We start from the raw sequence: 23,571 nt of genomic DNA, 5'->3' as shown, positions 1-23,571 counted from the left end.
CAATGAACGGGAAAATCCATTCCCGTTCGTTGATCTAAGCCCCGCAATGATCGCGCTGCTCCTCGATGAGCAGCGCGATCATTGTGAAAAGTAAACACTTACCCAGCCTCCAAGTACTTCCTCCAAGCTTCCGGAAGGATGCTTGGAGGTCGCATTAAAACAAAAAGTTACTGTGGCCAAATAGTAAAACTACACCCTACACATTTTTCACATACAAATAAATTACTTTTACACAAAAAATTAACTCATTACCTCCCACACTCCCAATTTTTTTTTTTTTTGTAATTAAAAAAAAATTAAAAAATGTACAATAAAAAAAAATACATAAATAGTTACCTTAGGGACTGAACTTTTTAAATTTTTATGTCAGGAGGGTACAACACTGTTACTTTATAAACTATGGGCTTGTAATTAGGGATGGACGCAAAACTGAAAAAAATGCACCTTTATTTCCAAATAAAATATTGGCGCCAAACATTGTGATAGGGACATAATTTAAACGGTTTTATAACCGGGACAAAAGGGCAAATACATTTCATGGGTTTTAATTACAGTAGCATGCATTATTTAAAAACTATAATGGCCGAAAACTGAAAAATAATTAATTTTTTTCCCACATTTTTACTATTTTCCCTTTAAAACACATTTAGAATAAAATAATTCTTGGCATAATGTCCCACCTAAAGAAAGCCTAATTGGTGGTGGAAAAAACAAGATATAGATCGTTTAATTGTGATAAGTAATGATAAAGTTATAGACGAATGGAAGGAGAGCTGAAAGGTGAAAATTGCTCTGGTGGTCAGGGGGTAAACCCCCTCAGTGGTGAAGTGGTTAAGCCAAGTGCATTTTTGCAGTGTTGTAGAGGAGTAGTACGTCATACATTTTTCAATTATTTTTATGTTTTAAAGAAGCTGTGAAATGACTCCAAAACTGCAAGCGGTGTGTAATTTTGCTTCTTTTGCAGCCACAATAGTATCACTTTCCTTTTATACAGAGGACTAATGCAAGCCCTGTCAGCTCCCTAAATATCACTGAGGATGTTAGGTTAACAACTTCCATCCAGCTATTCTCTTTTTCTTAATACACTTGGACCCAAATGCAATTCACTTTTTCTCCTGAATTTTCTCCCAGGTGATATTTTGACACCCTGTCGTAAAATTCCTTTTACTCCATCAGCAGGGAAAGAAAATAATTTTGATAGAACTTTTTACCAACTTGTGGGTACTTTTTCAATTGTAAAATGCTTAAAAGTTATTTTAAAAAGAATATGAAAATTATCTCCTTGGAGATAACTCAGGAGAAAAAGTTAATTGCATATAGGCATTTGAGTAAAAAAATATAAAATTGTGCAGAAATTCCACTTTTCAGTACCGGCAGCTCCTTACCTGTCAGCAGTAGGGATGGTCAATGAAATGCATATACAGTAGCAAGAAAAAGTATGTGAACCCTTTGGAATTTTATGGATTTCTGGACAAATTGGTCATGAAATGTGATCTGATCTATATCTAAGTCACAACAGTAGACAATCATGCCACACAAATTTTTTAGATGTTTTTATTGTAGACCATGTAAATCTTTGCAGTGCAGGTGGAAAAGCATGTAAACACTTGGATTTATTAACTGGTTGAACCTCCTTTGGCATCAATAACTTCAACCAAACGTTTCCTGTAGTTGCAGATCAGACGTGCACAACGATCTGGAGTAATTCTTGACCATTCCTCTTTACAGAACTGTTTCAGTTCAGCAATATTCTAGGGATGTCTGATGTAAATTGCTTTCTTGAGATCATGCCACAGCATGTCAATTGGATTGAGATCAGGACTCTGACTGGGCCACTCCAGAAGGTGTATTTTCTTCTATTTAAACCTGTCAGGCTTGCCTGTTCAATGACCATAGGTCAGGCTGTATGTCCATTTGACTGACCTATAGCTCAGCCTGTAACACCTGCACAAACTCCTACCTAGTACAATTCTACAACAGCCTGCAGGTAGATGTAGCATACAGACCGACAGATAGTATCCTCCAAACAAAGCAGTACTAGTAATATAATGCACAGTATACTCAGAGATATATAATCACCTGAGGCCTGGGGTTAGAGAGCGTGGTCAGGAACAAGCGGAGATCGGCAACAGGAAATCAATCCGGAAATAAGCTTGGTCAAGATATAGGCACAATTGGCAATAGAGTTCAGAGAAATGCGTGAGCGCATACCCGGCACAAGCCGAAAACTAAATGCTATCATGGGCGAAGTCTGGGGGGCACTCACTAAACTTAAATTCAAGGACCAACCAATCAGAAGCAACAGAACTGAAAACAAATAGATGCTCAGTGTGTCAGCTAATCCGCTGACATGCAATACACACACGTGGTCACTGTTTACATCGGCGGAGGGCGCACTGAGAACGCGTCCTCCGCCTGTCCAATGAGAGCTGCGCAGCCTCCTGCGCTCCAATGACGTCAGCGGCTTGCCGGGACCCGGAAGTCAGAGCCACAGCTCGGGTCTCAGCTTTCCGCATCTGACGTGCGCCACTTACAAATCCATTCTGTTGTTGATTTACTTATATGCTTTGGGACGTTGTCCTGTTGCAACATCCATCTTCTCCTGAGCTTCAGCTGTTGGACAGATTGCCTTAAAGAGAACCCGAGGTGGGTTTGAAGAATATTATCTGCATACAGAGGCTGGATCTGCCTATACAGCCCAGCCTCTGTTGCTATTCCAAACCCCCCTAAGGTCCCCCTGCACTCTGCAATCCCTCATAAATCACCGCCACGCTGCTGACAAACAGCTTGTCAGAGCTGGCTGTGTTTATCTCTATATTGTCAGTCTGCTGCTCTCCCCACCTCCTGCAGAACTCCAGTCCCCGCCTGCATCCCTTCCCTCCCTGCTGATTGGGGGGAAGGGACGGGGGCAGGGACTGGAGCTATGCAGGAGGCGGGGGAGCAGCTGAGACTGACACTACAGATGTAAACACAGCCTCGCAGCACGGCTGTGATTTATAAGGGATTGCAGAGTGCAGGGGGACCTTAGTGGGGTTTGGGATAGCAACAGAGGCTGGGCTGTATAGGCAGATCCAGCCTCTGTATGCAGATAACATTCTTTAAACACACCTCGGGTTCTCTTTAAATTCTCTTGCAAAATGTCTTGATAAACTTTGGAATTCACTTTTCTTTCGATGATAGCAATCTGTCTAGGCCCTGATGCAGCAAAGCAGTCCCAAACCGTGATGCCCCCACCACCATACTTCACAGTTGGGATGAGGTTTTGATGTTGGTGGGCTGTGCCTCTTTTTCTCCACACACAGGCCCATATGCAATTCACATTTTCACCTGAGTTTTCTCCTAGGTGATAGCTTCAAGCTTTTTTAATAAAATGCCTTTTAAACCACTAGCAAGCAAACAAATACTCAATATAATTTTGATAGAACCTTTTCATCTACATTTTGGAACTTTTTTCATTGCAAAGTGCTAAAAAAGTTATTATAAATCAAAGATGAAAAATTATCTCCTAGGAGAAAAAGTGAATTGCGTATTGCCCACAGTGTTCATTCCAAACAACTCTACTTTGGTTTCATCTGTCCACAGACACAGAATATTTTGCCAGTACTGCTGTGGAACATTCAGGTGCTCTTTTGCAAACTTTAAAGAAGCGGAAAAAAAATTATATCATCATGAATTTGTTGTGTAGTAGGGCTAATTACTAGAACATTGGTTGCAAAAAAAAAAATATATTCTCATATTTTTATTTTCAGTTATACAGCTTTTTTTTTTTTTTTTTATAACATTGCATCATTCTTTAATACTTGCAGTTTACACATTAATCAGGATTCTAAAAGTTTTTGCAGAACAGGCAGTGAACTTTTGACCTGTCCTGAACTGTTTTCTGCAAAAGAAAAACGCAATACAGTTGAGATAACCTAATCAGAAGTCAGAGCTCTCCACACAATGCTAATTGCATAGATAACTGGAGTTTCTTAACTCTACCTGTACTGGAAACAAACATTAGACTTCTGTCTCTGCTCCTAATGCTTTAGCTGTACTACACAACCAATTCATTATCTCATAATTTTCTTTTCGCTTCAGTGTCTCTTTAAATGTGCAGCAATTTTTTTTGGACAGCAGTCACTTCCTCTGTGGTATCCTCCCATGAACTCCATTCTTATCTAGTGTTTTACGTACCGTAGATTCGCTAACGTGGATGTTAGCATTTGCTTTTGTAAGTCTTTAGCTGACACTCTAGGATTCTTCTTCACCTCATTGAGCATTCTGCACTGTGCTCTTGCAGTCATCTTTACACGATGGCCACTCCTTAGGAGAGAAGCAGCAGTGCTGAACTTTCTCCATTTATAGACAATTTGTCTTTCAGTGGACTGATGAACAGCAAGGCTTTTGGAGCTAATTTTATAACCCTTTCTAACTCTATGAAAGTCACCAGTTCTTAATCGTAGGTCTTCTGAGAGCTCTTTTGTGCGAGGCATCATTCACATCAGGCAATGCTTCTTGGAAAAATCAAACCCAAAACTGGTGTGTTGTTGTTTTTTTTTTTTTTTTTATTGGGCAGAGCAGCTGTAACCAACACCTCCAATCTCATCTCACTGATTGGACTCCATCTGGCCGACGCCTTACTCCAATTAGCTCTTGGAGATGTCATTAGTCTAGGGGTTCACATACTTTTTCCACCTGCACTGTGAATGTTTACATGGTGTATTCAATAAAAACACAGAAACATTTATTTGTGTGGTATTAGTGTAAGCAGACTGTGTTTGTGTATTGTTGTGACCTAGATGAAGATCAGATCACATTTTATGACCAATTTGTGCAGAAATCCATAAATTCCAAAGGGTTTACATACTTTTTTTTGCTACTGAGTTAATTTAAGGTTATACAAACGTTGTATGCAAATATTTGCTGTATAAAAACAGACCAATTTTCAAGCTGTATACATATGCATACAACACTGGCACAATCATGCATGAATTCAGAACTATTTGAATCTCCTTGACTATCTCTAGTTAGCAGGGGTGGTGATAGCTACAGGGATCCTCTTTACGTGGTCTCTGTGGTTAGAAGTCTGGTTATAGGGAGTGAAGAGCTGCATTTTTTTTTCATGCAAAATGGTTGCGTATCCTGCTGCTATTACAGGAATAACTATTGCAGAAGCAATATGTCTAATTGTTTGCTGCATTATTAATTTACATTAACCACCCTGGCGTTCTATTTAAATTGCCAGGGTGAAAGTTGGCAGCATTATAGCCCACTAGAGGGCGCACAAGGTGCGCCCTTCTGACCGCTTTCGGCGATCACAAGTAACAAGAAATCCAGCGGAGAGCGGGATTTCTTGTTAGGCTTACCCCGTCGCCATAGCGGCAATCGGGCTGACGTCATGGACGTCAACTGACGTCAGACGCCTCAGTTTCTGCCCTTTGCGCTGCCCGAAAGTGTTTAGTCCTGGCAGTGCAGGGCTCTGGCGGGGGGGGGGGGCCTCTTCTGTCGCTGCGCGGCGGCGATCGAAAGCCACACGCAGCTGGCAAAGTGCTAGCTGCGTGTGGCGCAGTTTGTTTGAAGCAAATCGGCCGAGCAGGGCCAGAGATATCAGACACGGTGGCTATGGACGAATTGAGCTCGTCCATACCGCCAGGAAAGTTAAAGCTGTCTTCAGCATTAAATTTTAAGCTGATTTGCCACATCCCCAAGGCAGAACGAGTTAAGTTATTATGACACAGAAAAAGCTCCACAACCTGCAGGTCGCAGATTTTGCTGCCCGGGGGATAAAGAGCTGTGCGCAGTAGCTCTGTCTGCTCTCTAGTCAATCTCCACCTCTCCCCTCCCCTCTTAGTGAAAGAAGACTGAGAGGGGTGGGAAAAGGCGGAGTTCGGCGGAGTTTAACTGGAGAGGAGGCCGAGCTACTGCACACAGCTCTGCCTCTACCAGGAAGAAAAATCTGCAAGCCCTGGAACTTTGCAGGGCTGTTTCTGGGCTATAAATAATTGTTCTGCCTCGGGGATGTGGCGAATCAGCTTAAAATTTAATGCTGAAGACAGCTGGATAAGAAAAAAAGGTAAAAAAAGAGACTCCAGTGTCTCTTTAAATAAAGGGTTCATAGGCCGTAAAGCCAGCAATTCTTGCAATATGTGCAGTTTTTCTGAGTACAGTATGTATGTTCTTGAAGTGAATATTTATTGTGCATAACTGCTGCCTCTGCTTTGTAAAGCAAATAATTAGCAGCATTGCATCTTTTTCTTAAAGCTTAGAAGCTGTTCACTTTCTTCCTTTATGAATTTTATAGATGTCTCTGGAAAATGTTGAAGTTATGGATACACAGTGCTAGTTACTAACTGCTGTCTGTTCTTTAGGAATCGATGGGTAAAAGCTCTGATGGAAAATCTTATATAATTACTGGGAGCTGGAATACCAAATCCCCACATTTCCAAGTGGTCAATGAAGAGACTCCAAAAGGTGAATGGTTGTTGAATAGCCAAAGGCAACTCTTTGCAGAGAAGCTGAGCGTTTCAAAATCCCTGTGCAGGGGGTTATAAGCATAGAAAATTAATACTAAACACTCCACTTTTTTTTTAAGCTTTGAGTTGGAAGCGTGTGTGTTTATTTATTTATTTATATATATAATATATACACACATATATATATATATATATATATATATATATATATATATACACACATATATACACACATATATACATATATACACACACACGCACGCACGCACACACACACACACACACACACACACACATATATACACACACACACACACACACACACACACACACACACACACACACACACACACACACACACACACACACACACACACACACACACACACACACACACACACACACACACACACACACACACACACACAGTGCTGACCATAATTCATACATCTGGCAAATTCTTTACTCAACCAGCAAGTCATTTTTTGACGGGAAATGACAGTTGTCTCCCAAAAGATAAGACGATGTACAACTGGCATTATTGTGGGGGAAATTTTTTTTTTCAGGTTTTGTTTACATCTGAGCAAAAAGTGTCCCGTCCAAAATTATTCATACCCTCCTGAATAATCAATAGAAAAGCCTTTACTGGCTATCAAACGCTTCCTATAATTGCAGACCAGCTTTTTGTATGTCTCCATAGGTATTTTTGCCCATTCATCTTTAGCAATGAACTCCAAATCTTTCAGGTTATAGGGTCTTCTTGCCATCACCCTGTTCTTTAGCTCCCTCTACAGATTCTCAATTGGATTCAAGTCAGGATTCTGGCTGGGCCACTCAAAAACGTTAATGTTGTTGTCTGCTAACCATTTCTTGTGTGTTTTGGGTCATTATCATGCTGAAATGTCCACTGGTGCTCAAGGCCAAGTTTCTCTTCAGACTGCCTGATGTTTTCATTGAGAATCCTCATGTATTGCTCTTTTTTCATGGTGCCGTTTACTGTGATTAGGTTTGTGATTAGGTTCCCCGGACCATTCACTTAAAAACACCCCCAATGCATTAGGTTATTACCACCATGTTTGACCATGGGGATGGTGTTCCTTAGGTTGAAGGCTTCTCCTTTTTTACGCCAAATGAAGGAAACCTCATTGTGACCAAACAATTCAATTTTCGCCCACAGGACTGACGCATACTGGATGTTTTCCCTTTTCATACCATTCTTTGTAAAACCTAGAAATGGTTGTGCGTGAAAATCCCAGTAACTGAGCAGATTGTGAAATACTCAGACCAGACCCTCTGGCGCCAACAACCATGCCACGCTCAAAATTGCTTAAATCACCTTTCTTTCCCATTCTGACACTGTTTGGAGTTCAGGAGATTGTCTTGACCAGCACCACACCACACCCCTAAATGGATTGAAGAGACTGCCATGTGATTGATTAGATAATTGCATCAATGAGAAATTGAACAGGTGTTCCTAATAATCCTTTAGGTGTGTATGTATACACACACACACACACACACACACACACACACACACACACACACACACACACACACACACACACACACACACACACACACACACACACACACACACACACACACACACACACACACACACACACACACACACACACACACACACACACACACACACACACACACACACACACACACACACACACACTTGCAGGGTTGAGTTCCTTCTCAGCTTGCTTTAATTCAGCTGAAAACATATATACATTCACATATGCATGCATGCGTGCATACACGCACACACGGTGACACCCCCCATATCGATAAACCCAGTAAAGGATTTATTAAATGAGCCATTCTTTCAAGCCACCTCCAGTGATGAAAAATCCTGAAAAAAATATTTGTGTTTTTACTCCTGAAGACATCTTAGACCAGGGTTTTAAACTCAAATACAAAGTGGGCTGAAATTGGACATTGGGATTAAGTTGTGGGCCAACCTCAATGCACAGTAGCCACCTCCCTCCCTTATGAAGTTACCTGGTGCCAAGTGGCCCCCCTTCTTTCCCTATACAGTTCCCTGGTGTCTAGTGCCCCCCTCCTTTCCCTATAGTGTTCCCTGGTGTCTAGTGTTCCCCTACATGGTTTCCTATTGTCTAGTGGCCTCCCTCCCCTGTACAGTTCTCTGGTGTCTAGTGGTTCCCCTCCCACCCATAAATAGTCCCCTGGTATTCAGCCCCCCCTCCCCTAAACAGTTCCCTGTTGTCTAGTGACCCCCCTACTAAGGCTATACAGTTCCCTGGTGTCTAGTGCTTTCCTCCTCCCTTCCCCACATAGCTTCTCTGGTGATCTAGGGCTTCGCCCACAGCACAGCTTCCCTGGTGGTGTAGAGTGAGCCAAACATAATGCAAAGTGGGAAAACCACATGAGGGCCAAATTTGATGGCTCTGTATGCCAGATTTGGCCCACGGGCCAGAGTTTGACATGTATGCCTTTGACCATCGTATGGTAGTTATGTAGCAACCAAGCATCAGTATGGCATATAAATGGCATGTATATGGTATACTGGGTACACAGGGTACTTTTTTGGGGAACTTAACCTGCTCTTTTTCCAGAATACACATCTTTACAATATTGGACTTGTCCTATGTAATGGATTAATAAATTAAAATAAGCAATTTTTAAGGAAGGATTGTGCTGGTGACTTCTTGGTACAAGTATGAAGTAGTAGTATGTAGAACAAGTTTGCAGATCATATGCTCTGACTGTGTGCTTATTTCTGGTGTATGTTTCACACACTAGAAACAATTTGCATGGCAGCTAGTCAATTGGCTTTGTAATCCATGTCAGCGACAAACCCAGGTTTTTTAAGGGGGGGGGGGGGGGGGGGGGGATTCCTGAAAGGTCTCCCTCAGCCATGCACAATACAGTATAATAATGTGGTAGGACATCATGCTGGGTACACATAATGCAATTTCCCGCCCGACTGACAAGATCTGATGATTATTTCCGACATGTCAGATCTTCTCCCGATTGATGGGATTGATCATCAGGAGCAGTTTGGATACAGATAATGAGGACAGCAGACATTGTTAATGAAAGGGAAAGTGACTCATTCACACAGCAGGGCACATGGCTGTGCTTATACCTTATGCCTGACTCTGTTACGTTCTCCAGAGCTGCTCCATGCTCTGTACACACGTTGCTGCTCCATCCAACGTCAACTGTAGCAGGGAAAGAAAGGGGGCAGTGCTGTGAGCTGCTCAACTTGTGCCTGTCCCCAGACACTGCACTGACCCAGGTCTGAGGGGGGATTCTTGGCAGCTGTAATACCCCCCTGCGTTTGCCTATGAATGTAAATATGACAGACTACATTCCACACACTACAGGCTCATTTTAAATCCAGACCTAAAACTGATCCCTATGTAAGAGACATTTTTTTTAATTTGATTGACTTATCTGGATGGCTGGATAACCTACCTTGTTTTTTGGACTATAAGACGCACCTAGGTTTAGAGGGCAAAAACAAGGGGGAAGCAAAATACTAAATCTAGGTGCGTCCGTAGTCCAGGAGTGTCCCATTGACCTTTTAATCTCCCCCCAAGATGGACATTGCCCAGCTACACTAACTTCTGCTGCCCCCACCATTAGAAAAGGGGAGGCTGCAGCGCATCATCCGATCAGCGGAAAGGATAATTGGCTGTAGCTTACCTTCCCTGCAGGATCTTTACACTAGCAGGTGCAGAAAGAGAGCGACCAAAATTGCCTCTGACCCCTCTCACCCAGCTCACTCCATCTTCCAGCGCATGCCTTCAGGAGTAAGATTCCGGTCAATCGCTACCAAAACCTCCAGACACAGGAACAGTTTTTTTCCTCAAGCGGTAGCCATACTTAATGCTGAACCACGTTAGAGCTGCTAGGACTGAAAGTAATCAGCACAGGACTAAACATGAACAATTCTCACATTGCTTACTGCCACTATACTTATAATGTCCTTAACTTGTAATATTCACACTGTCTGTCCTTGTATTGTTTTTTGTTTGTGTTTGTTTAAGCAACTGCCAAGACAAATTTCTTGTAGGTGCAAACTTACTTGGCGAAAATAAATTGATTCTGATTGATTCTGATTCTGATTACACTACACTGCACTGCACTTCACTAACTTCTGATGCACCCCCCCCACCCAGCTACACTACAATATACAAACCCCTGCCTCTCACCTCCCAACCTAGCTACACTAACTAACCACTACAAATACAATGAGATCTCACCTATCCAGTCTGGATGGCAGCTTCTTCTTCTTTAAAAAGTAGCCAGGTCCGGCATCTGTGTCCAGGCCGTGGATCATCCTGATGAGTTCCGTGGTGAGGCAGCAGCGGCACGATCTGGTGTTCCTGAGCGGCATAGCAGCAGCCTCTGCAATGATCTACAGTGCTGGTTCTCTAATGCCTGTCCCTGCACATGTGCCGGGGTCATGGGGGTCACAGCAATAAACAAGGCAGTATGGAGGCCTCGGAGGAATGTGCGAGTATAGCGACTGAAGATGTCCTGCTCTGCCTGCATTACGCTGACATGGGGCTGATGCAGGGACACAAAGCCAATGAGAAGAGGAGACCTGCATTAAAGATCTTACATTGGCTGCTGCTATGCTGCTCGGGGACGGGGAGTTGTGAACACGGATCGCACTGCTTCTGCTCGGGGACAAGACGGACAGGCATTAGAAGACCAGCACTGCAGATCATTGCAGACGCAGTAACTATTTTTTCTCTCCACTTTTGGGGGAGAAAAAGTGAGTCTTGCAATCTGAAAAATATGGTACGTAATCCTGCAAACCTGGTCTGGTTTGTAAAATGTATCTAAAATTAGGTAGGTGGCAAACATTTGCATCATCATTTGAGCCATATTAAAACATGATGGGGATTGCTGCAAGGCCAATGAACAAAGAGTTGGAAGATTGTTTCCATATGCACACATGACCAAGTTATTCTTTCGTCTGGTGTTATTATGCTTCAGTAAATTCAGATTATCCATCCACTGTGGGTTGGGTGAACACAATAATGGGATGTTCCTCCAGTACGCAGCCGCAAAGAATCCATCCTGGCAGATCGTTTTTTCACCAAATCGGTTGTCAGACAAAGGCTAACATTTCAGCCACGAGAGTACCTTGTCTACGGGTATTTTAAGTTAGTTATTTTTTTAAAAACTCCCAGCATGTATAGGGAAGTGCAGACCATGGTTGATAGGGTTAACTTACCTGTGTTGCTGTCTCTTGACCATGCGCTACTTCCCAACACTCCGCTGTGACGGCAGAAGTATCAGGAAGATGGGGTGCAGCATGCAGCACATCTGCGAGAGGCGGCGACACAGACTAGTTATCCTTCTAAGCCGTGATCTTGTACACACTGAGACAGTTATGCTTTTCACAAAACTGTTCTCGCTCTTCTTTAGTGCTGATCGTTTGTGTTGAAGACTTTCCTGAATCATGACCACTATTATTATTATTATTATTATTTAGTAAATATATAGCGCTGACATCTTCTGCAGCACTGTACAGACTACCGTATATACTCGCATACAAGCCGAATTTTTGACCCCCAAAAAGGGGGTCAAAAGTTGGGGGGTCGGCTTGTATGCGAGTCTTCCCTGGTGGTCTAGTGGTGGGTGGTCGGGTGGTCCGCGCCCCGCTCCCCCCCCTCCCCGCTCCCCCCGCGGCCGCTGCTGCTATTACCTTGTTAGACAGCGGCCGCTTCCTAATCCACGTTCCTCTTCTTTCTCAGAGTGTATCACAGCAGCGCGCCCGGCGCTGCTGCTGTGACGATGCAGGGGGCAGGAAAGAGCGGTTCCCATGGTAACGGCGATACAGATCGCCGCTATAGGGAGCCGCGCTCTTTCCTGCCCCCTGCATCGTCACAGCAGCAGCGCCGGGCGCGCTGCTGTGATACACTCTGAGAAAGAAGAGGAACGCGGATTAGGAAGCGGCCGCTGTCTAACAAGGTAATAGCAGCAGCGGCGGCCGCGGGGGGAGCGGGGGGGAGCACTACCCACCTATGCTGGGCACTATACTGGCTAAACTGGGCACTTTACTAGCCATACTTGGGTACTATACTAGCTAAACTGGGCACTATACTGGCTAAACTGGGCACTATACTGGCTAAACTGGGCACTATACTGGCTAAACTGGGCACTATACTGGCTAAACTGGGCACTTTACTAGCCATACTGGGGCACTATACTAGCTAAACCGGGCACTATACTAGCTAAACTGGGCACTTTACGAGCCATACTGGGGCACTATACTAGCTAAACTGGGCACTATACTAGCTAAACTGGGCACTATACTGGCTAAACTGGGCACTATACTGGCTAAACTGGGCACTATACTAACTAAACTGGGCACTTTACTAGCCATACTGGGACACTATACTAGCTAAACTGGGCACTATACTAGCTAAACTGAGGCACTACCTACCCATACTGGGCACTATACTGGCTATACTGGGCACTTTACTAGCTATACTGGGCACTATACTAGCTATACTGGACACTACCTACCTATACTGGGCACTATACTAGCTATATTGGGACACACTGGGGGGCTGCACCAATCCAGCATTTCCTACCCCCGGCTTATATGGGGGTCAATCATTTTTCCCTGTTTTTTCAGGGAAAAGTTGGGGGGTCGGCTTATATGCGGGTCGGCTTATATGCGAGTATATACGGTATATATGTATATATATATATATATATATATATATATATATATATATATATATATATATATATATATATATATATATATATATATATGCTATCTCTCACTACAGGTCCACTTTAGAACTAGCCTATAATATGTATTTATTCAAGGTGTAGGTTCTCCTCTCTTCTGTAGCACTACATGTACGTGCTTATTCCTTAATCATTTATTATTTTGTTTTTTTACAGACAAGGTTCTGTTTATGACCACAGCAGTAGATCTGGTTATAACAGAGGTCCAGGAGCCTGTGCGATTTCTACTAGAGACTAGGGTGCGCGTTTGCTCTGCAAGTGAGCGCCTCTACTGGCCATTCAGCAAACGAAGTTCTACAGAAAATTTCTTCCTTAAACTCAAACAGGTAATTAATGTGAAAAGCATGGTTGGCATTATTAAAATGAACAAAAGCTACACAGCAACGCAAAAAGATAGGTTTAACAATCCCTGTGTAGACATAAATATTTACTCTGGGTCCAAATGATCTCATAGATTTGTAGAGGCATAAAAATAAAGGTCTGTACACGCCGGACTGCTGGCAACGACGGATCCGTCGTCACCTCCCGCTGGGTGGGCATTCCAGCGACAGTCCGGCGTGTGTACAGTCTGTCTGCAGACACGCCCACCCAGCGGGAGGTGACGACGGACCCGTCGTTGCCTGCAGTCCGGCGTGTGTACGGACCTTTAGAGTTGTTTTCTTTTTTCTCTGAAGAAGCTTTATTGCCCTCCTGACATCAGATCACTTTTAAAAACCTTGGTTCGGGTCCCAGAAATTGGACACTTCCTAGATGACACACTGTTATTATCATCAGTGGCGTAGCAATAGTAGGAGGAGAGGTTGCGACCACACCGAGGCCAGAGGGGCCTTCCATCATCCATCTTATTAGCTTTGCATTGGTGCTATGCTGGTAATGAACACCTCTACATGGGCATTGAATAGTGGTAATCCTGAACAAGCCATTTTCTTACTATGATTACACATCTCTAACAATGCAGCTGTCCCTGGTAGGTTATGGGGCTCTATATCAATAGAGCACTTGGGGCCCCATGTAAAACTTGCATCGGTGCCCCAAGCTCCTTAGTTACACCACTGATTACCATAAACTGCAGTATTATCATATCTGTTCAGTCTGTACCCTGAGCCCATCGCATTTTCAACAACAGGAAGAGGAATACCAAAAGCCCTACCCATAGAGTCGAAACTAACTTGGTCACCCAAACACCGTTAAAAGGATACGTCCAGGGCAAATAAAAAAACAAGATCTACTTACCCGCGGCTTCCTCCAGCACCTGGCAGCCAATGGGCTTGATTCACAAAGCGGTGCTAACAGTTAGGACGCTGGTGAAAAGCCCTTTATCACGCCTAAACTCAGTTTAGGTGTGATAAGTTTAGGTGTGATAAGTTTAGGCGTGATAACTATAGCACCACCTGGGTTAGCACCGCAGTGCACAGCTGATCAAAAGTTTTGCGCTAGCAAAGTCTGGTGCACTTAGGCTTTAATGGCGCTGCTTTGCGTGCGGGACTTTGCGCGTGATCTAAACTTATCACGCCTAAACTTATCACGCCTAAACTGGCTTTTCACCAGCGTGGTGCAATGGTTATCACGCCTAAAGTCTCTAACTAGGTTAGCACCGCTTTCTGAATCGAGCCCAATATGTCTCTCGTTGCAGCTCTGGTATCCCGGGATCCCCTCCGTTGCAGAGGCTGATTTTTCCAGGTCAGCATCTTCGGCACCTGCGCGGCCACTCACGCTCTCTTTAGACCTTAAGATTTGAAGTAATCCGCTCTCTTGGTTTTTTTTTATTGCCCTCAGACGTATCCTTTAAGCCAGAGCTGGGCAAACTAGGCAAGACGGCTTATTTTGGTGCAGAGCTGCGACAGTGATTTGGGTGACACCATAGGCCATAATTACGGCTATAGCTTCACTCAGTGACTAATGCAACTGCCGGAGTTGGACAAAAACAAGGTAATTCAGCCATCACTAATAGCCGGTGCTACAGTTCAGAGGGGGAACAGCATTAACGCCACCCCAGACTTTTTGTCTTTCTGCTTAACCCAACACCTAAATGTGTCCGCAGCTATTTTAAATGTATGTAAACTATGGCCCGCAGGCTTTTACAGGGGCTGATACTAGAGCCCTCACTTACTAGTGCAGTAGATGCTTTCTGGAGCAGAATTACATCACATCTAAAAATTTGATACAGATATTGTGGTGTCATCCATATTCCAGGGCCCTTTTCCTTCTATTTTCAAAGGTTTTCAAGCAAGGTCTGCGTCATCCACTTTTGTGTTTCTGACAGCAGTTTGCAAAAAATACAGTACAATAACATTTCCGAGGCAGAATCTAGTACCTTTCTACTTCAGAGCATTGGAGAATTAGTTTTATTAAAAGGTTAAAAAAAGTGTATAAAAACTGATAGAAAAAGATGAGGATGACTTATCAAATGTGTAAACTGTGTGTATTACACAGTGTGAAATAAAAAGGATTGAAAATAAAATGAGAATTACTGTATTGAGGTTTTTATTCATTGCTTCCAGAATTCAAACAGTCTGGGTTGCTTAACCGCTTACGGATGGCGGTGATTGAAATCTACACCCTTTTTTTTATCCCCTAATACCTGCCAGGGCGTAGTTTTCACTTCACTTTCGCTGCGTGTTCTCAATGCTTCAGATGATCTCGTAGCTCACTGGCCCTGCCCTCTCTTTGACAGCAGAGCCCTGAGAGCTGGTCAAGGGCTGATTTCATTGGCTCCTGACCCTGTCGATCATTGTAAACAACTGCCATTGGCTTACATTGATCACACGGTCAGGAGCCAATGAAAGCAGCTTCTGACCAGCTCCCAGAGCTCTGCCGTGATAAGAGATGGCAGAGTGGGGGACCTGAGGTTCCTGGCATGGATGGCAGTTGCAGCGGGTATGTGCATCGATTTGTCGGTACCCGGCTGTTTCTTGTACCGGCGGTCTCTGCTCCTTAAGGGGGCGTAGACCACTGGTACTTAAGTGGTTAATGCAAATCCACTTCTGTGGTTTAAAGTTGTTTGGTTCTCTGAGGCAAATCGGGAATCAAATTATAATAATCGAATTGGATGGTCGATTGGTTGTTACCCTTATACTACAAAGATTTTACCAAATTTGGTAAAATCTTTGTAGTGCTACATTTTTTTTTCCAAAGTGTTTTATTACTTTTTTAAAACCAACAAGATTAATCCACATACGGTAAAAGAACAATATGATAAACTGACAATGCCACATGCATTGGTTGAGCCAAAGTGGTAACATGTCCCCTCCCCAAACCCCCCCCCCCCTCCGCCCCCCAGTTCCCACCCCCCACCCCAACCACTCTCTGGTCAAACTATCTATTGATACTCCAGTTACTTCTTCCACCGTCGTTGAAGGCAACATCTGTCCTTCTCATATTTATAGACCAACGTCCAGGGGGCCTAAAGTGCCCGCTATATGTGCCTTAAGATACCATGTGGTATATTTAAAGGGAGTCACTATATCATTTAGTTCCTCTGAAGAAAAAGTGCCACATTTTTTAATTGGGATTTATGTTTCTTTCTTATTTTTTTACCTATTGCTTGGAGCTGAAAATGCTCAGCATCCTGTAAAGCCTCCACTCTGTTTTAACAGGGCTGCAGTGGACAAGTAAGATAAGCAATGTTGTATGTGGGATACGTCTTATGGTTGTAATAATAAATCAGACGTTCAGCAAGGTGGGGTAACTTGCACTAATGCATGTGCAGGTTTTTCAGCTCACAATAATCTTTGTTTCAACCCAGTGGTGTGTAGAGAGCCCTGAGTTGCAGGGTTGGCAAAGAAGGTTCTTACCAGGAAACATTAGGGAATAGGTACTTACCCTCCTTTTAAACAAGGTTGTAGAAAACCGTTTAGTGTCTCAGCATGGAATAACACATCTGTGGTCACATGGCTGCAAGCAGTGCGGTTTCTATGACATTTTCCAGATTCTACCATGTCTTCAGTCTTCCACTTACCTCTTCCAGTAGATATGCTATTTGCATGCTAATGAATTCACCATGAAATGAGGCAATTATTTGGGTCTTGTTTTATTCATTTTGATCCCTTTTTGTCCTTTAATAGCAACACACTCATCCCAGTGTATGTTTGAAGTTCATGTTTATTAATTTATTACAAGTCTTTATCTCGCTTCCGTAGTCGACCTTTCCATTAGACTCTTGCTGCTCGCTGCACACTGATGCTGAATAATGAATTGACCTGCATTTTCACAGAAGCCCACCTGCTGCTAGCACCGCATAGACCAAATCATGGAAATCTCAATTAAAGTTGTTCCTTTTTCTTTATAAAATATATTTTAATAAAAACATTTTATTTAACCCCTTCATGGTTGAGGATGTTTTATACCTTCGTTATAAGAGCCGAATGTTGCACTGTTAATGACTTTTTAACTGCTTTGTTGGGTGGACACAATTTTTTTTTGTAATTCTTACTGTTAAGCTGTTATGGGGTAATGGCTATTTTCGAAATGGAGGACAGAGAAATCCATTGATCACAGTGGACAAACAGGACACAGAAGAGGAGAAAGAGATTGAGGAGTAGACTACACGGGAGGTAAGTATGACCTGGGTATGGTTATTTTGACTTTTTATTTTCAGTTCAGGTTCTCTTTAAAAGGAAACATCCATATCCCTCTCAGTTAGGGTTCCCTTCAATAGGAACCCTAGATGTGAGACCTATGAAAGCTGCCATATTTTCCTTTTAAACAATACCAGTTGCCTGGCACTCCTGCTGATCTTTCTGGTCAGCAGGGTCTAAATCACACACCTTAAGCAAGCAGCTAATCTTGTCAGATTTGTCATAGGAATCTGATCTGGATGCTTGTTCAGGGTCTTTGCTTAAACTGAACCCGAGGTGAAAATAATGTGTAACGCTTACAAAGTAAATGTTGCTTCTGCTCATTGGCAGCCTATTTAGTTTCCCTGAATGTAAACACATGAACTACTGCCCTTTTTCTATCTCCCCCCCCCCCCCCCCATTCTCAGAAGTTGTATTCTGCCAGGAAAACTTTTATGGCTGTAATCTGTTTATCAGCAATGTTTACTATATTCCCGACAAGATAAAATATGTCACTTCCATGCATAAAAATTGACTCTTTCAGGCAGCAAAATAAAGCAAGTAAAACAGCCTGGTATATATGGTTTGCACTGTGCATACACAGCAGATCAGCAGAACTGACAGGCAATGTGCATTATTTAAAACAAAATAAATAAGTCCGCCTCCATATCCCTCTCTCCTCGGGTTCCCTTTAACAATATACTGTATTGCCTAGATGCAGGCTTTGGGATCATCTTTTGTTTCTCCCAACCTGTATGAAATAAAACACGTGGGTGTTTTGCGAAATATGGGTTTAATATTGTGCTACCAAAGAAACCATAACACGGTTTACTTTTATTTATAACATTTTACTTTTTAATTACCACTTTTCCCTCCCATACAATCACTTTCTTCTTTTAAATCAAGCAGGAATACCAGCACAGTGACACAGCTGGATCACACAACTTTCTCACATACTTAGCCCATCACATGGTGATGGCAACCAATCCAAACCCTTCATTCATGGGACTGCTGATTGGCTCTCTGCTGACACGCTGGGACAGTAGCCCAATCCTGGTACAGAAATAGCAATGGCAGTGCCTGACACTAGTGCATGCTAGAGAGGCACTTCATCCAATGCAAAGGTGTTCATGGTGTTTAACCTGTAAAATGGGAAGAGAGCACATGATAAAAACACGTAAATTCACCGGAGGAGGGCAGCCTTAAAGGACCACTATCGCGAAAGTCATAACATTTAAAATACATGTAAACGCTTGTTTTTCCAGAGTAAAATGAGCCATAAATTACTTTTCTCCTATGTTGCTGTCACTTGTAGTAGGAAGTAGAAATCTGACAACTGACAGGTTTTGGGCTTGTCCGTCTCTTCAAGGGGAATTTGCAGCATGGCCTTCTTTTTTTATAAAGACACTCCCTGAAAAGGATTAACACAAATATGCTGGTGAGCCTTCCAGCTTGCTGCACACTTTTTTTGGCAGCTGGACTGAGCAACTACCATACACTAAGTGCTTTTGAGAATGGGCAAGTCCTAAGCCTGTTGGTTCTGTCAGATTTCTGTCACCTACTGTAAGTGACAGGAACAATGGAGAAAAGTCATTTACCATATTTTTCATACCATAAGACGCTCTGGACCATAAGACTCACCTAGGTTTAGAGGGTAAAATTCAGGTTCAGCTTTTACCCCCAAGCTACTGAGTGCAGTGATGAGAAGAAGGGACTGTAAGCTCACAGTGTGCTGCAGCCTGCAGTAAAGATCAGTGTCACTCCACATTCATGAAAGTCTCTCTTTTTTTTTTTAACCCTTTTCATTTCAGTTCCATATTCACAAAATGAACAGAACAGATTACTAGAGAGAAAAGGCAATTATCGTGTGTGTGAGTTTACATTTAGCTTTCTCCACATCAAGCAGAAAGATTGTCTCCCCTCAACATTATGCAGCAGTTTGTAACATATTGCCATTTGTACATCACCGGCTTCTATGCCTCCTTTCCTCCCTGCTTGAAAGCTAATGGCTCAGATTGATTCTGTGGTTTCTATAGTTACAGCGGCAATGTCCTGCAGCAATCACCTCCCCTCCATACCCCTCCCTCCCATGCACAACATGTTGCAGTGAGAGCGCACTACGCTCAGCTTGGCTGCGCTCATCATTGATTAATAAACAGTTCAAAATCCAGTGGAGTTGGATTTAGGGGGATACCGACCTTTATTAGAGGAAACCTGTAAGTTTGAAAAAAAAGTTAGATGCTAACATAGAGTGTAGCCTCTGGATGGGGTTTTAAATAATCTGTATGCCAATATATCCTCAGCATATTATCTCTACCCTTGACCTTCTGGAGAGGATATTATGAAAGGCCTACTTTGCCTAATTTTTCATTTTCATAAATCTTAAATACAGGTTGTGTCTTGACAGGGACCAGTTCATAGCACATCTTTAATCATGGGTTGCCATTGTTAAAGGCTATAAGGACTAGCAGTATAACTCATAAATAGATGAATTGTTGCATAATCAAGGAATGTGCAGTATATCCAAACTATATAATGACCTCAAGAAAACCACCAGATCCAAATATAAACCAGATAACAATTTTATTAGTCAGCAATATTATTAAAAACAATTAAAAACACATAATATACGCAGTGGGGTCCACAATAAATAGCAATGCAGTATTATGCATAATGCAGAACATGCATCCAATTGTAGTGTCAATATAACTATCAAATATAGCCAGGTAATTGAAGTGCTAGAAGTGCAGTAAGTTGGCAATATAGGTTGCCAAGAAGGTGCTAATGCCAAATAATTCCTTCTGTGTTATGGCAGCCCCCTCCTTCAACATCTTCAAGAAGGCCCTCGAAACTCACCTTTTCACTCTGGCCTACCACCCCTTACAAGTGCTGTAAACCCACAGCTGAACTCTGGTCCCTTACCTTTCGTGTCCCTACCTCTCCCTCTAGATTGTAAGCCTTTGGGCAGGGTCCTCCTTTTGTGTCCTACCTGATCATGCACCTCCATTACTGTGAACCTATGCTATGCATCTGAGTGAACCTAACTTGCCTAATCTCCATGCTCCATCCAGTGACTGACTAAGCATTACCTTGTACTCATACTGTGCTGTGTGATCTGGTTTTCTTGTATTCCTGTATTGTCATATTGCTGTTTGTCACCCCTAAATATTGTCTGTAACCTAAACTAATGTCCAGCGCTGCGTAATATGTTGGCGCTTTATAAATACAATAAATGATAAATTCTGTGCAAAAGTGAGAAAAAAAACAGTACCAGAACAGCCCAGCAAACGGAGCCTAGCACTAACCAAGGGTGAACAAAGCCACTGCCTGTGACTAAGGGATAAAGCCAGACTGAAACCCACAAGTGTAGTTCAGATACAGAGAAGAGAGAGTGACCAAGGCCCATGAGCAATTCCATTTTTTCCCCTGAGTTATCTCCTAAGAGATAATTTTCAAATTCTTTTTAAAATAACTAATTAAGCATTTTACAATTGAAAAAGTACAGAAAAGTTGGTGAAAAAGTACTATCAAAATTATTTTGAGTATTTTCCTGCTTGCTGGTGGTATAAAAAGCCTCGTATGACAAGGTGTGAAAATATCACCTAGAAAACTCAGGAGAAAAAGTGAATTGCATATGGGCCTAATAGTGTTACTGGAAGGTATGCAGTATAGGGAATGCATGCTGCCAGGCTGCCCTGGGTTGCCGTTGTTACACTCTATAGCCTGTATCTACCTAAAACATTGTCAGCTCTCCACCCCTTCGTGATGATGCAATGCTGAAAGCCCTCTGCTGTAAAAATGAATCCTTAGGTATGGGGCAGGGGTACGGCACTGTACCACAGTCAGCACATGCCTCCAAAGCCAATTACAGTAGAAGCTGCAGATGCAATACAAACCGAGAGGGGGGGGGGGAAGGGCTGGCTGATTATTTTTGTGGTAAGTGCAGTATTACTTAAAGTGGACCCAAATACAAGATTTCAGAAATGAAATCTATTTTCTAAATTATATTATTAAATAGCAGCCTTTTTTCAGCTGCATGGTGACAAATATAAAATATTTTACATTTATTGGAGGAACCCCTCCCTTCCTTTCATATTGCCGGGACAGAATCTGGCAAACTGGTGAAGTAGATGGTGTCCAGCAAAGGAGGAATTGCTAATGGCTGCCACCTGTATAACCCTAGTTATGAAAAGAGAAGGGTGAAAAGCATGCACTGAAATGCTCATAGGATGGAAGGAGTGTTTATTTATCTTTGTATGTGTCAGAGTGGTGCAACTAAATGTTTTGAATTAAAAAAATGTTTGGTTTGGGTCCGCTTTAAAGACCTATCTCCAGGCACAGAGAAAGTTAAATTTGGCAACCAATGTCCAAACATTATCTACAATTAGAGGGTGTGGTACCAAAGGAGTCCGAGGACCTTCAAAAGGAGACAAAAAAATGAGACAGGGACACCAGGAGCTCCTGATAGTGTAGCATGTTGGGGGGATGGGACACTCAACAACAGTATGTGCAGAATTCTCACAAGAATAGGTTGCAAGACCGTTAACCACAGTGTAAAGGCTGGTGAGCAAAGCCCGTCCTCACTCGGGTTCTTTAGTCTTCGACAATGTAGGTCTCTCTCCAGGAAAAGAGAGAGGGGTGTAAGGGTTCCAAGGAACCAACATACATGGCCAACACACCGAGCAGAGGGGGTTGGTGTGGGATATTACTGGAAGGGATGAGGCGTCCCAAGATGTGATGTGTGGAAGGGATCATGTCAGCTGGATAAAACATAAATAAATAGGCTTATCTCTAAAAGAAGTGCCAATGTTGTTTATTGATTCAGACACTTTTTTGTTATTTGATCTGTGGAAGCAGACTGTGATACATAAAACGCATTATCAGTCAAGTTTCTGGTTTTATTAAAAAAAAATCTGTTTTACCAATTTGTTTTGTAATCTGAAGCAGATGCATTGAATAAGTTACCGTAATCTTAGGCTCTGTGGGGGATACTGCTGCTTGATTTAATATTGCAGCCTTTAGCAATGAAAGTCTGTGGTGCAGAAATTGAAAGGAGAATCTTGACCAGGTACTTTTAAAATGGATTTATTTGACTTTGCCTAATCAAGGGGCTTATATAACAATACAGACTTAGCATTGAATTATCACAACAGTCAGTGTCGTAGCATTTTAGAATTAAGCGGAGAGAAGCTCAAGGTTATAACAATTCTGAAAGGGAATCTGAAGTGAAAATAAACTTATAAGATAGTAGATTGTAGTGTAGTACAGCTAATGCTAGGTACACACCATACAATTTAGATTAGATTTGTTAGCTTTACCTGCCAGATCGATTTTTTTTTTCCAACATGTCTGTTCTGAATTTCGATCAATGTTTCGATTTTCTGATCTTTTTTTGATCGTTTTTTTCAGATCGTTTTTTTAAACCAATTTTCTTAGAACTGAACAAAATTCAATCACAAACGGTCTTAATTCAGATCGGACATGTTGGAAATAATCGATAAGGCAGGTGAATCTAACAGAAAATTGTATGGTGTGTACCTAGCATAAGAAATAGAACATTAGTAGCACAGATATGAGTCTCATATTGTTTCCACTACAGGAAGAGGTAAGAAACTTCAGCTGTTATCTATGCAAAAGAGCTTCTCTGAGCTCTCCGACCCAACTTGGGTCAGCTACAGTGCTGTTTTCTGAAGCACTTATACATCAAATAAACAGTGAAAGACAGCTTCAGATAAGGTTTTACTACAGGGACGTTCAAAGAGTCATTAGCTCTGCTCTGTTTCATAGTTTAAAATACAGTG

At 42.5% G+C, this 23,571-nt stretch overlaps 1 protein-coding gene across 4 annotated transcripts in view; it reads left to right on the top strand.

The window, feature by feature from the left end:
* RABGAP1 (RAB GTPase activating protein 1) overlaps nucleotides 1-23,571 on the top strand; it is a 281,195-nt gene that overhangs the window by 60,510 nt on the left and 197,114 nt on the right. For all 4 annotated transcript variants that reach the window (XM_068248160.1, XM_068248159.1, XM_068248157.1 and 1 more), the window contains 2 exons: nucleotides 6,351-6,453; nucleotides 13,371-13,540. In XM_068248160.1, the coding sequence (XP_068104261.1) occupies nucleotides 6,351-6,453; nucleotides 13,371-13,540 (273 nt within the window). The remainder of the gene's footprint in view (nucleotides 1-6,350; nucleotides 6,454-13,370; nucleotides 13,541-23,571) is intronic.

This window comes from Hyperolius riggenbachi, chromosome 8, assembly GCF_040937935.1.
Source record: "Hyperolius riggenbachi isolate aHypRig1 chromosome 8, aHypRig1.pri, whole genome shotgun sequence".
NCBI lineage: Eukaryota > Metazoa > Chordata > Amphibia > Anura > Hyperoliidae > Hyperolius > Hyperolius riggenbachi.
The sequence above is the reverse complement of the archived record's forward strand: the minus strand, read 5'-3'. Positions and strand labels throughout refer to the sequence as shown.